This window comes from Leopardus geoffroyi, chromosome X (genome assembly GCF_018350155.1).
Source record: "Leopardus geoffroyi isolate Oge1 chromosome X, O.geoffroyi_Oge1_pat1.0, whole genome shotgun sequence".
Lineage (NCBI taxonomy): Eukaryota > Metazoa > Chordata > Mammalia > Carnivora > Felidae > Leopardus > Leopardus geoffroyi.
In genome coordinates this window covers 16,346,147-16,362,126 of record NC_059343.1, presented here as the reverse complement: position 1 = coordinate 16,362,126, position 15,980 = coordinate 16,346,147, and the positions used below count along the sequence as shown (strand labels likewise).

The 15,980-nt window shown below is 36.8% G+C and overlaps 1 protein-coding gene across 7 annotated transcripts in view; it reads left to right on the top strand.

Moving 5' to 3' along the window:
* RPS6KA3 (ribosomal protein S6 kinase A3) overlaps positions 1 to 15,980 on the top strand; it is a 120,718-nt gene that overhangs the window by 94,604 nt on the left and 10,134 nt on the right. For all 7 annotated transcript variants that reach the window (XM_045472442.1, XM_045472440.1, XM_045472444.1 and 4 more), the window contains 7 exons: positions 1,315 to 1,439; positions 3,437 to 3,562; positions 5,891 to 5,980; positions 7,897 to 8,055; positions 10,055 to 10,216; positions 13,290 to 13,366; positions 13,903 to 14,020. In XM_045472442.1, coding sequence (XP_045328398.1) covers positions 1,315 to 1,439; positions 3,437 to 3,562; positions 5,891 to 5,980; positions 7,897 to 8,055; positions 10,055 to 10,216; positions 13,290 to 13,366; positions 13,903 to 14,020 — 857 coding nt within the window. The remainder of the gene's footprint in view (positions 1 to 1,314; positions 1,440 to 3,436; positions 3,563 to 5,890; positions 5,981 to 7,896; positions 8,056 to 10,054; positions 10,217 to 13,289; positions 13,367 to 13,902; positions 14,021 to 15,980) is intronic.

Sequence of the window (15,980 nt, the reverse complement as noted above, 5' to 3'; positions counted from 1 at the left end):
ATCAGCACAATTTTATCAAAAACATAAACAGTGATATGCATTGAATTGGTGATAGATGGTAATGTTTTACTTTGCTTTCTCATTACAATTTGTCCTGACAGAGGAAAGATCTCAGAATAGCACAATTCTATATTGTATTCTGCCCAGGTAGTTAGCAAAAGTCTTCAGTAGAATACTGTCACCTTGATTTAAAATTCACTAAACAGTATTTATTGCTGATACTATGAAGCTGATGTTAAAAAAGAACTTTATGCAGAGTTGATGTTTAAGTAGATTTGCCTATTTGGTTTTTGCCCTTAGCCTTTATAGTATGATTATAAATATTAGTATGCTTAATTGTGTCTTTACATTTATGAGTAGTACATTTGTTATGATTTTATTTTTATAGTAACTATTAACTGTATTTTAAAAGTAGTTTTCTGTTTTTGTTAATGCCAGTAGATTCCACATAAATAATTTGAATAACAATATATGTCATGTCATAAGATACGGTTTAAGGACTACATGCCATGATTTTCCTCAATATTACTTTTGATCCTTAAATATATATATATAAATATAGTAATTTTTTTCAATGTTTATTTTTGAGAGACAGAGACAGAGCGTGAGTAGGGAAGGGGCACAGAGAGAGGGGGACACAGAATTCAAAGCAGGCTCCAGGCTCTGAGCTGTCAGCACAGAGCCCGACACGGGGCTCAAACCCACGAACTGTGAGATCATGACCTGGGCCGAAGTCAGACGCCCAACCAACTGCGCCAGCCAGGCGCCCCTAAATACAGTAATTTTTAACTTGTAGTTTAGATTTCCAGATTCTGATATTGTGTATTAAGATTACTGGCCTAAATTCCTTTCTCCTAAATTATCTGTAGATGAACATGTATCTCCACATGACCAGGAGCCATAGCACTGAATTTAAGATTTTGTTTCTCAGTCACACTAACCACATTTCAAATGCTCAGGAGCTGCATGTGGCTGGGGGCTGCCATATCGGACAGCACAGATAAAGAAAATTTACATCACTACAGAAAATTCTATGGATCATTGCTAATTTACAATAACATTAGCCCAGTAATTCATCGATTTATTATATTCTTCAACGAATTAGCTATTTTCTGGGCTCAGAAGAACTGGGATGTTAGAGCTCTGATACCCATAAGCCATCAGGACAGGGCTGATTTTACTGAGTTATCCTGGAAGCACTGGGTGCCTAAGAAGTAAAATTCCAGAATTAGTGAGAAAGGCCATACTGTCAACAGTTATTCCCTTAATTACCTTTCAAGTATTACCTTCTCAGTAATGTATTATTCTTTTCAGACTCACCTGGCATTCCACCCAGTGCTAATGCACATCAGCTTTTTCGGGGGTTTAGTTTTGTTGCTATCACCTCAGATGATGAAAGCCAAGCTATGCAGACAGTTGGTGTGCATTCAATTGTGCAGGTGAGTGAATGTATAAGTAATTTAAAGTTTGAAATGTTGTAAGATAGAGTTCACTGTGTGGATGATTATATTTGATCTGATTTTAAGTGGGCAGCTTAAAATAAATTTTATACCATTGACATTGCTTTTAGAAATTCCTTTCATTTGCTTTTAAAAAGATGGCATGCACTAAAATTCTGGATATCTGTCTGACTTAAAAGGGGAATTCTGAGAGAGTTGAGACATATATCACCATCTTGTCTCCACCCTTTCCTGTTTATCAGGAAAAAATGTTTATCAGGCCTAGTTTGTTTCATCTTCTGACTCTGTCAGGTCAGCTATGATGAACTGAGGTCTCCTGGTTCCCTGATAGCTTAGAACAGGGTTCAGCAGACTTGCTTTCTAAAGGGCCAGTTAAATGTTCGGGACTTTGTAGGCTACATGATCTCTGTCACAACCACTCATATCTGCCATTGTAACACAAAAGCAGCCATAGACCAGTAGCTAAGTGAATGAGCATGGCTGTGTGCCAATAAAACTTTATTTATAAAAACTGGCAGTGAAAAAAAACTAGCAGTGAAACAGATTTGGCCCAGAGGCTATAGTTTGCCAACTTCTGCCATAGAAATGTATAAGAAATAAGAGTGAACTTCAGTCTTATGTTTTCCGTGTTTTGTTTCCTTGTTCATTGGGAATCCCCATTGCTATTAGGAAGAAATGGTTGTAGGTACTACCTTAGGGTGTGCCCTTCCTCATTATCCCATCTGTGTATCAGAGTTGGAGAAGGAGGTAAAAGCCACAGAAGCAGGTTTCTAGATGTCTGTGTGTTTGTAACAGGAGACTGGACTAGTATATTAAATGTTATTCGAGGAACACAAATAGTATAAACCATTAGATTTACTCCTTCCCATCTTAGTATCATGGAAAGATAAATGTAATTCATCTTCCTAATCATAGAGGGAGCTAGATATGTCTTTTGAAGCATTGATTCTTTTTTAGGGTACTAATTAGTGCTTGAGTTTGCTCCATGATGAAGTTGCTTTTGCTCTAACGTTTCTTTCCTGGGTTAGTCATCTTGCTTTCCACTTTCAAGAAAACCATTTTAAGCACTGGTTTTTAAATAAAATTCATGGTTGAAATAGTCTGTCCCTTTTACTGTAACAAGCATGTGATGTATAGGAAGTTTATAAGTTATAACTTCTCTACCTAATATAGAAGTCACAAACATATATTCTACAGAATTCAAATTTTAACCTATACAAAGCACATAGACACCAGATGTGGCAGGGGATGCTCTCCCTTCAGTATAGCCAAAAGCAGCACAACTTCCCTCAGCGTACTTATGAAAGCGCTCATTTGCTAGCCACCATCCTACCCCATGTTATTTAGTCCTTAACCCATTAACAGCTTCTCTAGCAAAAGGTCTATTGAAGCTCCGACTTGAGGGTAGAGAACAGAGGGCATGGCTACTGATAGTCCCCAATGACAATAACAGGTATCACCTTCAAATATTTTATTTAATCCTCACCATTGCTCTCTGAAAAAACACACGTTCAGGGTTACATAGCCTGCAAGAGGTGCATCTGAGACAAGCATCCAGATGTTCTCATTCTGAATCCTCCTAAATCTTTTCTTCCGTACCGGAGGCTTCACACTGCTCCCTATTTGCAAAAGTACTTCAGGGACCTAGCGTTGGCTGGGGAGTGGAATAGGGCTCAATCACAGGCAAGGCTTTCAGCTCCTTATCAATAACTCTGTGTTTTCTGTTGTACGTACTCAGTTTTTCCTTTTAATACAAGTTTTTTAGCCTATTTTTTGCTGTACATTTTATGGTAGACACTGCTAAAATACACAGTTGTGGAAGAATAAATGCTGTAAAGATTCATTTTTATTTTTGCCAATACTCATTTATATTTATTGTTAATATCAACAATGCATACCGAGTAACATATTCCACTATTATGAATTATACCATAGTCACTATAAAACTCTTTGTCAACCTATAATTGTGTTTGTAGCAGTTGCACAGAAACAGTATTCAGTTTACTGATGGATATGAAGTAAAAGAAGATATTGGCGTTGGCTCCTACTCTGTTTGCAAGAGATGCATACATAAAGCTACAAACATGGAGTTTGCAGTGAAGGTAAATATTTTTAGGTTTAAAATGCATCTCTAACAGTTCTTATTCATGCATGTCCGTACCACTTAAAAATTACACTCTTCTTTGGTAAATGTGCTTTTTCTTATTTAAAAAAGGGGGGGATATGGTAAACTGAAATATCTGCAACCTTCAGGGCCCTTAATCTGGAACCATGGATTCACCTGTAAACTAAAGGTAAGCGCATACCTACAGTTTGCTCAAGACAGTATCATTTACACCTGATTTTTAGTAACACTCTTTTACTCTAAAAAGTCCCCAATTTTGTGGTCTAAGAGTCAGGGAATTCCTCAAGATTGTATGCCAAATTTTTTATGTTTACATTTTCCTGGCAAAAAGTGTTCATACTGTCCTTCACATTTAAAAGGATCTGTGCACCAATAAAAGAATATGCACCACCGTTATAAAATTTGTTATCATTAGCTGTTTTAATTTCATCAAGGGTCAAGACAGTAAGAATTTTCTAAGTCAAAAACCAAAGCACATGGCTCTATGATAAAGTTTGAGTTACAAACCTTTAGTTGAAAGTGAAAAAATACTGTATTCAGGTTTCTGCCTTTTCACTTCTTGGGATGGTAGTCTCTGCTCTCCCATTGCAAACAATTTAATGTCTAAAGCTTTCAGCTTATTTTGAACCTTAGAAATGATCTATAAGTGTTTAGTGGTCTATAAATGTTTAGTTAGTAGGGGAGTAGCATTAATTGTTATTACTTCTGTACATCCATCTATCATACAGATCTACCATGATTTCATTGTGTAAAAATAAAATAAATGTCTTTTATATATGCATAGCAAATAGCTGGGAAGATACACATACACAAAAAAATTGTTACTACTATTCTAAACTTGGATGTAATTGCTTTAAAAGTCATCAGTGTCTGGCCTTCTGTAAAGTGTAAGGATGAACCATAAAAAGGCATTTTAATTTGCTCTTCTACTCTTTGATCATAGTGAAATCTAGAGTACATAGAAATTTTCTGATTGCTTACATGAAAGGAGATAAGGTGAGTAATGTACATGGTAGGCAGTGTAAGGATGTGTCTTGTCTCCATAAACACATCAGAAAAAAGTAGAAATGCCCTGAGGCCCCCTTTGAATTACAGAAACCAGGAGCAGTATACCAAAACCTTGAGAATATCTCCAAGCTATTTGTGGAGTCTTGTGACTTAAATTAGATTCATAAAACAAATTCCAGCATAAATTCATTCTACTGAAATTACTACAAATCAAAGATCTGCAAGCAAAAGTATGAATGAAATGTAAGCTCTGCTCAGATTAACAGATGAAAGAGATTGTTGCTAGGAATAACACCTTCCAGTGTGTTCTCATCTTCAGAAGACTCATCTCCCTTGAATTTGCATGTCTATTCAATATACCTTCTTCTTAATCATCCATTTGCCTAATTCCACACTGTCATTTGCATTTGATTACAGTGTACACCTATGTTTGTATTCCTTGTTCTTCACATACGGAACTGTTTTAGAACTAAATTCACTTCTGATAGCAGATTTGGCTCACACTGTGAGTTGCAAACTCTTTCCTAGATTGCTGGAGCGTTGGAGTTATTTATTGCGTACATTAATTACTAAGCCTAAATCGAAAATATGTAGGTCACAAAATTTGTTTCAGACTACCCTCTGGACAAAATGAAAGCAAAACGTGTTATCCTTTTAAAAATATAATATTACTTTAACAGATTAAAACTTTAAGAGATGTATTTTTAAGAAACAGCTGACATAAAAGGATTGGAAAGCTACATTAGTATTTTAAAGGGCTTTATTATAATAATTAAACTTAACTTTAGCCAAGTAAAATTCTAGGTGTGGTTTTCTGCTTAGCTTTCTGCCTAGCTTCAAAAATGAGCTTGTTCCACTTAACTCTTAATTAATTCTTTATAAGTAGCTTACAACTAATGGGTTCTTCCACTGAAGCATTTTATTAAAGGAAGTAAAGGTAATTTAGTAAACAGATGGCTAGTGGTGGTATTATATATACATCTTTTCCTTAATTTTCTGTATTGATAGGGGTTAGAAGTTGACTACATTTACAAGGGCTTAAGACATTCAAGGATGGAAGAAAGAGATGTTCTTGGTACCTTTTCTTGAGGCCTTTGAGTATTTAGTAAGATCTAAACTTAGACTGGCTTTCAAATTTTGATTAGACAGTGTGGCCAGGGACTTAAATAAGACTGGTTGATAAATGGCTCATATGTCTAGTATTTATATAAGATAATACTTAAGATCTGTAGCTTTAATACTTAAGGTTTGTGACTGTATAGTTCATGAGATTTTATGATAAATACCTGCCTTTTAGATTATTGATAAAAGCAAGAGAGACCCAACAGAAGAAATTGAAATACTTCTTCGTTATGGACAGCATCCAAACATCATTACTCTAAAGGATGTAAGTAGTAAATTCTTTAACTCCGATCATTTGAATCAGTTGTCTAACTCGCTCTGGGAATGTTTTCAAATATCATGTGGTAGACAAAGAACTCGATATCGTAAGTTTTAAAAAAATTGACTGGAGTACAACATATGTAGCATAATTTCAGCTATAAAGAAAAATATGTTTATGTAGTTAATTTTTGTATTTTTGCTTTAAGAAGAAAATTGTTACTGACATTATTGCTTTTAATACCTATATTTGCTGGAACATGTGGGTATTAATTAGTATTAGGGATTAACTAGTCTCAGACTCTATGGATTCCCCAAACTCTCTTCCACAGTACTGCCTGAGAAAGCAAACACTCAGATATGTTACTTGCCTACCTACATCTCATACCCCCACTCACCTCCAGTCCTCGCCTTCCTCTGTCTGCAGTAGTTTTCACACTTCCTCTCATACCCCATGCTCTAACCATGCTCTAGTATGTATACATCTTTCAGCTTTCCTCCTTTTCTCATGCTGCTCTGTCTGAATTTATGATTTCCTCAATGAACAGTACCACTTCCCTTCTTTGCCTGGCTAACCACCGTTCCTCTAAAACTTTGCTAAAACATTACTTCCTCCAGGAGGTCTGTTCTTCGGATCGCCACACCCTAGACAAGTGAGGTATCCTTTCCTTTCTGCCTGTGGTTTTATCATACCAGAGCTGTTGGCGAAGGGTGTGAACTCCCCAGGCAGCATTAAACCTTCTCTTGCTGATGGTGCTCACATAGGCTCAAAGGCCATATCTGGGTGTCATAGACCTGATATGTCACATGGCCAACTAAGCCAGAGAATTTCTAAGGTACCTTTTGCCTTTCACCTCTGAGATTTTGTGAATTCCAAAGTTTACTCTTCCTTTTTCCTAACCAAAACTCCAGTTTCCTGAGATTAATTTATCACTGCTCATTGTTAGAAGAAGAATGTTAACTTAGTCCCATTAAAATGTGAAGCTGCATATCTTAAGTGACTCTTTAATTACTATAACCTCCAAGAATCTGACCAACTAAATAAAAAAGGAAATACAGAAAATTCTTTCTTCCTTGACTTGGAAACTCCCTAAGCTGTTACTGGTTTTTACATCTTTCCTCCTCCTTTGATTTCAAATTCCAAGGTCTCTAAAATTTTCCCTGCTTTTATCACAGCATCTCCAACATTTTTTTTAACTTATTTCTATGTCTGTTTCTCCCTACTAGAATAAAAACATTGAGGACAGGTATCTTGTTTTCTACATATTTGGGGCCCCAGCACCCACTACCTCTTACGGAGCTAAATAAAGGTGTGCAGTAACCCGGTGGTGATGGGGAATAAAAGAAACTGAAGCTTAATAAAGAGGCTATCTCAGTTTGGGATTGCCTGAAGTACAAATCCAAAATTACAATGAGCTTTCTATTTCTGCATTGGGAGGAAACTTGTATGCTTCTGTGTGGTTAGATGGAATATCTTTCTGCTACTTGATCTTCCTACTTAATTTGTGCCACAGCTTGTATTTCAGTTTAATCAAAACCAGAATTGATTCGTTGTACTGTTTATGTAAATATAGAAGTTCTGCATTTGCAGAAGTTCCAGGAAAATCATAGTCCCCGCTGTCATCGATAGAAAGATCAAGAGAAACAAACCTGAGAGCAACAGTTCAGTACCCCTTCATATACGATGCCCATCGTTACTTTGATTGCCATGACTTAGGTTTCACAGAAGGAAGTTGCAGATTATTTTTCTGACATTCAATCTAATCAATTCCTGTTTTAATATTCTTGCATGTATAAAATGGCTTGCAAATTTTATATCCTCCATCAGTTGTGATAAATAAAAATTTCCTTGACTATAGACTTTGTTCTGAGCACATGTAAAGCCTCAAATAATTTTTGACATTTTGGTGTTAAATCTTACAGGTATATGATGATGGAAAATACGTGTATGTAGTGACAGAACTTATGAAAGGGGGTGAATTGCTGGATAAAATTCTTAGACAGAAATTTTTCTCCGAAAGAGAGGCCAGTGCTGTCCTCTTTACTATAACCAAAACTGTTGAATATCTTCACGCACAAGGGGTAAGTCTTTTTAACATTTTATATATACAAATACACACATGCACACACATACATACATATGTATACATACACACACACACTTTCACCTTTTCTTTTTTTTTTTTTTTTACCTATTCTTTCTGAATGTTTGAACTAAAATTACAAAGGTAGAAGTTACTTTATGCATTAATGGAAAATACTATTAGCTTAATTATTTGCTGTTCTTCATTTACTAAAATTTCTCCCACCAAAGTTGAAGTGCTACTTTGAAATCCTGACTTGTTTATATTAAGTTCTTATGCTTCCCAACAAAAAGTGAGTGAGGTCTTCTGACCAGGAAGACGTATCACCATTTTTGCTAGGCCACTCTGTGCTCTTGAGAATTAGATCCATTGCAAGTTTAGAAGCACAACCATAGAATCATGGGTTGTATTCACTTATAAAAAGAAATTAAGAGGGGCACCTTGGTGACTTAGTTGTTTGAGCGTCCGACTTCGGCTCATGTCATGATCTCCTGGTTTGTGAGTTTGAGCCCCACATTGGGCTCGCGGCTATCAGTGTAGGGCCCACTTCGGATCTTCTCTCCACATGTCTCTCTCTGCCCCTGCCCCGCTCGCACTTTCTCTCAAAAATAAATAAACATTAAAAAATAAATAAATACGTGGGGCGCCTGGGTGGCTCAGTCGGTTGAGCATCCGACTTCGGCTCCGGTCATGATCTCACAGTTCGTGAGTTTGAGCCACGCTTCGGGCTCTGTGCTGACAGCCCAGAGCCTGGAGCCTGCTTCAGATTCTGTGTCCCCTCTCTCTCCGCCCCACCCCTGCTTGTGCTCTGCCTCTCTGTCTTTCAAAAATGAGTAAACATAAAAAAAATTTTTTTAAATAAATACAAGGAAATTAAGAGACTACTTCTTAAGGAGTTTATTTTCAATATGTTATTCTCATTTTGTTTGTCTTTGCTCCTAGAAGCTAACAAGTGGGAAGTGTCACTTTCATTCTAGAGCTTCTTGATTTCTAGCTGGTCAAGATTTGCCTAGTATACTAGCTAAGAATTAGTGGGACTCCATAGTCACTGGAGAATTGATGACTTTGCAGTCATTCTAAGTCTTCTATATTCTTTTCCGTTGCTTCAGCAGTAATTAGTTACTCAGATGATCTGGAGAAGTAATGTTCTCAATGTTAGAAACTAAAACTGAGGTGATTGATTAGAATCTAGACTCCGAATTTAGTGGTAGAAGAAACATAGAAGTCTAATAAGGAATGTCAAGGTTTATGTGAAAGAAGTACTCAAGTAGGTAACTAAAGGGGGAGAAATATTACAAAAATCTAAAGGAACAATATCTTTTAGTATGTGTGACGTTGTCACTTGGATATTAAATAGGCAGTACTTAAAGTCTGGATTTTTTTTTCCTTTTTACCCCTAAACCCAGTGCCTGTTCCATTGAGCCTGTCAGCACTTGTTTGTTGTATACATCCATTATACATGCTGTTCCCTCTCCTTAGAATGACTGTCCCCCACTGTTCAGCTTGTTTGGACCAGATGTTACCTCCTCTAGAGACGCATCTCTCATCTGTTTATTCTCTGCCTTCCTCACTACCGTGCAAGCTCCTAGCATGGAAAGGCAAGGATCTTACAGGTCTTGTTTAATATGATATCTGGAGCTTCTTATACAATACCCTGGCACATGATAGGCATTCAATAAATATTTGTTGAATAAATGAATAACCTAGGGGCAGATATTACTGCTATTTGCATTTTACCTTAACCTAACCTACATACTCAATGGACAAAGAGGAGGGAAGTACATACTATTTTTTCTTCCTTCTTTCCTTGCCCTGGTTCTGTATTAGAGAGTTATGCTTACATTATCAGCCTTTTATAATGTTGAGATCATTTGAAGGTCAGCACTCACATCCTCTTGTTAAGTACATTGCGTGACAGTTTGTGAATAAAGAATTTTCCATCATGGAAATGTGTTGTTGTATTGTTAATGTACCTCTTTAATTTGTATTTCAATTAGGTGGTTCACAGAGACTTGAAACCTAGCAACATTCTTTACGTGGATGAATCTGGCAATCCAGAATCTATTCGAATTTGTGATTTTGGCTTTGCCAAACAGCTAAGAGCAGAAAATGGTCTTCTCATGACTCCTTGTTATACTGCAAATTTTGTTGCACCAGAGGTAATTGTGAAATTATTTGCTTCCAGTATTTCAGTATATTTAAAAACTCATTTGCTGTGTTTAATATGGAGTAGTTAATAGTTGTTTAATTGAAGACTTACTGAACAAATAATTAAAATAAAATGTCAGCTCTTTTTCTTCTGATGGTAGTTCATCCTGTCCTCAGTCCCCTACTACTTAGTCCTTTTCTTGCCCTAACTTCTGTCTTTCTACATAATCACTCATCTGTAGTGGTCTACTGTCACTAACACTTTTGTGCTTGTCAGCGCATGGAATTAAATGGAAAGTAGCTTATTCTCATCCTTTCCTAATATCCTTTTTAATTTACTGGTTTTGACACCATCTTCCTGTATTTCTGAGGCTAAAACATCATGGTCTCTTCTTGTCTTTAGCTACATAACTAGGTATCATCTCTGTTATCCTCAAAAACCAGTTTGAGGTTCTTCTGTTCACAAAACTGCCATCCTAGGCCCTGCTTCCTTCACCACACCCCAAATGACTGCCATGGCCTAATTTCACCTTGCTCCCTTTCTCGATCTCTGATCATTCCACAGAAGAGCTGCAGTGTTACTGCAGTCTTTTTCAAGCCCTACTTTGATCAAGTTGCTTCTTTTCCTAAGAAATTTCTGTTCCCCGTTGTAGCAAATCTAAAATCCACTGCTTTGCCCTCAAGATTTCTTGTCTTTTTATTATCATTGTGTAAAAACACATAACTATGAACTAGATAAGAAAAAATAATAGTTAACCGAGGCACCTGGGTAGCTCACTTGGTTAAGCATCTGACTCTTGGTTTCAGCTCAGGTCGTGATCTCACGGTTCTTGGGTTTGAGCCCCACATTGGCCTCCATGCTGATAGCGTGGAGTCTGCTTGAGATTCTCTGTCTCCCGCTCTCTATGCCCCTCCCCCACTCATGCTCTCTCTATCTCTCTCAAAACAAATAAATAAAGTTAAAAAAAGATAGTCAACCCTAACATAGGGGTTATGTGCCAGTCACATGTATTAACTGATTTCATCCTCACAACATAGGGTTTACATGTAATAATTCCTTCTAATTATAACTTTGTAAAGTAAGTACTTTCACTCAATTTTTATAGGAAACCAGGTGCACAGTGAAAGGTTACATAATTTGTTTGAGGTCAGGTCGAGATTTGAGCCCCAGCAATATGGCTGCAAAGTCTGTGCATTTACCATTATATATTTCACAAAAAATGATAATAGTTGGTAGTGTTAGAATGGTTGCATTATATTTACCAAACTTTTTGTAATTTTCTTACTTTGAGTTATAAAATAATACTTTTAAAAAGACTCCTTGCACCTGTTCTGGTGGTACTAGAGCTAATGAGGGACAGACTCTCTGCTTGTTTGTCCACATACCCACAGCATCTGACACATATCCAAGCATAGTCACTTCATCTAGCCATCTCATTTTTCCCCATCAGTGTTTTCTGCTTCAGACAATCAATCTGCTTCTTGAAATCACCATGTAGCTGTTTTGCCTTGGCACATTGGATGTTTTTTGTTTCAAAGCCTCTGAATTCATCTTTTTCAGGAAATCTTCCATAATTAAACTCTCTTTAGACTTGAGCTTTTAACTCTTTGTCTCCTACTCACCACTTAGTCATCCAGGTTAAAACTTGGAAGCCCTCCTAAAATCCTCCTTCCCCATCATTTCTCTACATCCAGTGGGTCACCAAACCCTTTCCATTCTGATTCCTAAATATTTTAGACCTCTTATCCTTTACCCTGTACATCTCATCTGAACTAAGTTGTTCCTCTTTTATCTTTACATCTCTTTCTATCCATGTCCTGCCTTGGTGTGGTTCCTCACAGCCTTTCACTTGGTTTGATACAAATTGTTTCCTGTCATTTGGCCTTTTTTCCACTCTGTCTTCTTACCAGCATTTCCTTTATACCTTGAGTTATCCTTTTGGTGTACACATCTACTTATTTTATTTCCCTGTTTAATGCTTCAGTGACAACTGATTGCCTACAGGAAAAATATTTTAATTCCTTAACAAGATACATGTAAAAGCCTTTCATTCTCTCCAGTGTACCCTACCTAGAGATCTGGCCACACTGAATCCTTGCCTCTCCTTAAGCATGCTCTGCTCGCTTGCCTCTGCCCTTTGAGTGTCTCTGTCCTCCCCAACCTCCTCCCTTTGCCTCCTGAATTCTTACTTATAGGCCCAGTACAAGCAGGCTGCCCTCTAGCCTTCCTTCTCTCCACATTTCAAGAATGAATTGTTTCCTCATCTTTATACTCAGACCACTTTAAATATAATTTTGTTATAATACCACGTTGTCAAAGTGCAACTCTTGATACGGGCTCAGGTGGTGATTTTTCAGTCATGAGATCAAGCCCCGCATTGGGCCCAATGCTGAGCGTGGAGCCTCTTGGGATTCTCTATTCCTCTCTCTCTCTGCCCCTCCCCTGCTTGCTCTCTCTCTCTCAAAATAAATAAACATTAAAAAAAATCAGCCAAAAAAATACCACATTGGATTATTAACTTTATTTATTTATTTATTTATTTCCCCTGCCATATTCTGATTTTCTTAAGGAAACCAGAGTGTTTTGTGTTTATCACTGTTCATTCCTAGGAATAGTTGGTGACTACTAAATGCTCACGTGAATCATTTTATATATGTAGAAGTATAATTTTGCACTCTATCATTTGTGCTTTCATATGTGTTCTTAAAAGTATGGTTTTATTGTAACCAGTTTTGCAGCCTTATACAAACTAAATATATATTCATTTAAATAAGAAACTTAGAGGGGAGTGGGGATGGGAAGGAAAGAAACTTAGCTTCAATTTATTTTATAGTTCTCTCTATGCTACAGCAGCACTCAATAAATGCTAATTCAAATACCAAAATGAAATTTTACATATATATGAAATATTAGTCATAGAATGTTCTGGAATAGGGTTAATATATTATTGCCTTGTTTGCTAATCATGTTCTGTTGAGGTTTTTCTTAAATACGCTGATTTAGAAGATACAGTGTAGTTCATGGCCTATTCACATCTCTAAAGTAAACAGTGGTGTATTAATACTAATTGTTATTTTTTCTAGGTTTTAAAACGACAAGGCTATGATGCTGCTTGTGATATATGGAGTCTTGGTGTCCTCCTCTATACAATGCTTACTGGGTGAGTGGACCATATTTTGCAAGCATTTATTCATCAATATTTTCTTCAAATTATCTAGTTTTATTTCTTTCATTTCTGCGTTATAATATCCTTCTTTCCATGTTTTCTCCTATTACCTAATAATACAATCCTGTATGTGTGTGTGGATTTGTAAATATATATTTATAACTGTATCATTGATGATTTTCTATAATGTACCATTTACTAATGTCTTAAGGTCTTACCTTGACTTTTTTACATGCCTTTTTTGTATTCTTATGTCATAAATATACACTACTTTAAATATTTTATTCTTATATGTCATATCTTAAAATATTTATTTTATAATATATTAAGTCTAATTAATAGTTCATAGCTTATACCTTGAACTGGCGCTTTATGAAGCTTCATGATGTTGATGTTTTTCACTTTTGGAGATTTCAGTGAAGTATTACATTAAATTACTCAAAGTACTCTTGGATACTGCAAAGAAATGTGAAGATTACCAACCAAAAAGAAATTTTATTCATTAACATTTTAATTTTATTATAAAATAGTTACACTCCATTTGCAAATGGCCCTGATGATACACCAGAGGAAATATTGGCACGGATAGGCAGCGGGAAATTCTCACTCAGTGGTGGTTACTGGAATTCTGTTTCAGACACAGCAAAGGCAAGTATAGCTTCCTATAATAAACTTTTGAGAAAATAATTTTTCATAATCCCTAGTAAGAAAAAATAATGCCAGTTAAAAACTTTTGTTTATGAAGTAGTATTTTGAAGTGATGTTACCAAATAACTTGAACTCACAAATGGACCAATTAATTTGTTTCCCAGAGGTATTGGTTTGGCTTTGTTATTATCTATATATCTAAAACTACTTCTTACTTACAAACATAATGAATAATAATGGTGGTTGTCTTCATGATTTGTGTGTCTATTCTGTGCCTCACACTGCACTTCTCCTAAATTATCCCATTTAATCTTCTTAACAAACCCTGTAAAATAGGCGTTAGTATCTCCATTTCACAGAAGGAAACCAAGGCCCAGAATTTTGGTGTGAATTTGTTTTTGGTTACCCACCAGCTACATGTGGGTGCTTCAAATTAAACAGTTGATTCCAAAGCCCTTGTTCCCTAGAATAGACTATACCATGTTCTCTTTTTGGTCCATATTATGTAGAAAGGGGTCTCCTCTTCTTCACAGTAAACAGTAGTATAGTTTTATAGTATCTGTTTGAAATCCACTTGAAAAGCCTTTGTCCCTGAAAGATCTGCCATCCTCTGGCTGACTTGCTTTCCAATTCTGCTCTACTTCCACTTTACTCGTAGAAAATGCTCTTTTAAAAAGAAGAGCAAAAAATTTAGAAACTAAAAAGAAAAAGAGGGGCGCCTGAGTGGCTCAGTCAGTTAGGCTTCCAACATCAGCTCAGGTCATGATCTCAAGGTCCGTGAGTTAGAGCCCTACGTCAAGCTCTGTGCTGACAGCTCAGAGCCTGGAGTCTGCCTCAGATTTTGTGTGTCCTTCCCTCTCTCTGCCCCTCCCCAACCTGTGCTCTGTCTCTCTCTCTCAAAAATAAATAAACATTTTAAAAAACCTAAAAAAAAGAAGAGCAGAGTTTTCCACTTCCAAGGAAGAAAAACATAGAGGAGATAAAGAAGATAATTACTGGTAAAAGTGCTTGCTGGTTTCTCTTAGAGGTGGAAGCCTGAGGTGAGATGATTGTGTAAGTAAATAGGGCATGTAACAAATGTCGATTGATACTTTTGGCCTAGAGATGAAGCCTATGTTAGCCAATTTAATGTCTATATAGATAACATTTGGCTTTATAACTGATTTAAAATGACCTGGTATCCTTTCCCTTTTATTAGCCATAACATTTCTTAAACCAGATGATTCATTTTTCTGGGATTTCTTTTTCTTCCATGTATTGAGCACCTACAACCTACTTAATAAGTGAAAGTCCAGGGATAAAAGATGTGACTGAGATAGAACTCCTGATCTCAGGAATCTCACAGTCTAGTTGGGAGATGGCCCCAAGTATACAATACAGTGTCACGTGTGCTGTTACAGTGGTACATTTTTTTATGTTGAAGACGTTCACAGATGGTGCTCAGTCAGAAAGATTTCCAGGAAAGCTTTCCAGAAGCAGTGAAGGGACTTTCTTGGCAGCTTTAGGGAGCAGAAGGATGTATTCCATCCCAGGCTGAGAGAGCAGCACATGCTATTTGTGGTCACGACAGCCTGAGCATGGCAGAACGCCTCCAGGTTGCTGTGCACGGTTTAATGGGACCTAGTACAGGGTACACGTGAGAAGGTAGCTGATGAACCCAGATTATGAAAGGCTTTGTAGATTATGCTCAGGATTTGGGGTCTATTCTAGGTATTGGAGAAGTGTTGAAAAATCTTAAGCATTTTCATGATCACGTTTTCTTTTTTTAAAATGTTTATTATTGAGAGAGAGCGAGCAGGGGAGGGGCAGGGGGAAAGGGAGAGAGAGAATCCCAAGCAGGCTGTGCTGTCAGAACAGAGCCCAGCACAGGGCTCGATCTCACAAACCATGAGATCATGACCTGAGACAAAACCAAGACTGAGTCTTGATTCAACCGACTCAACCAACTGAGCCACCCAGG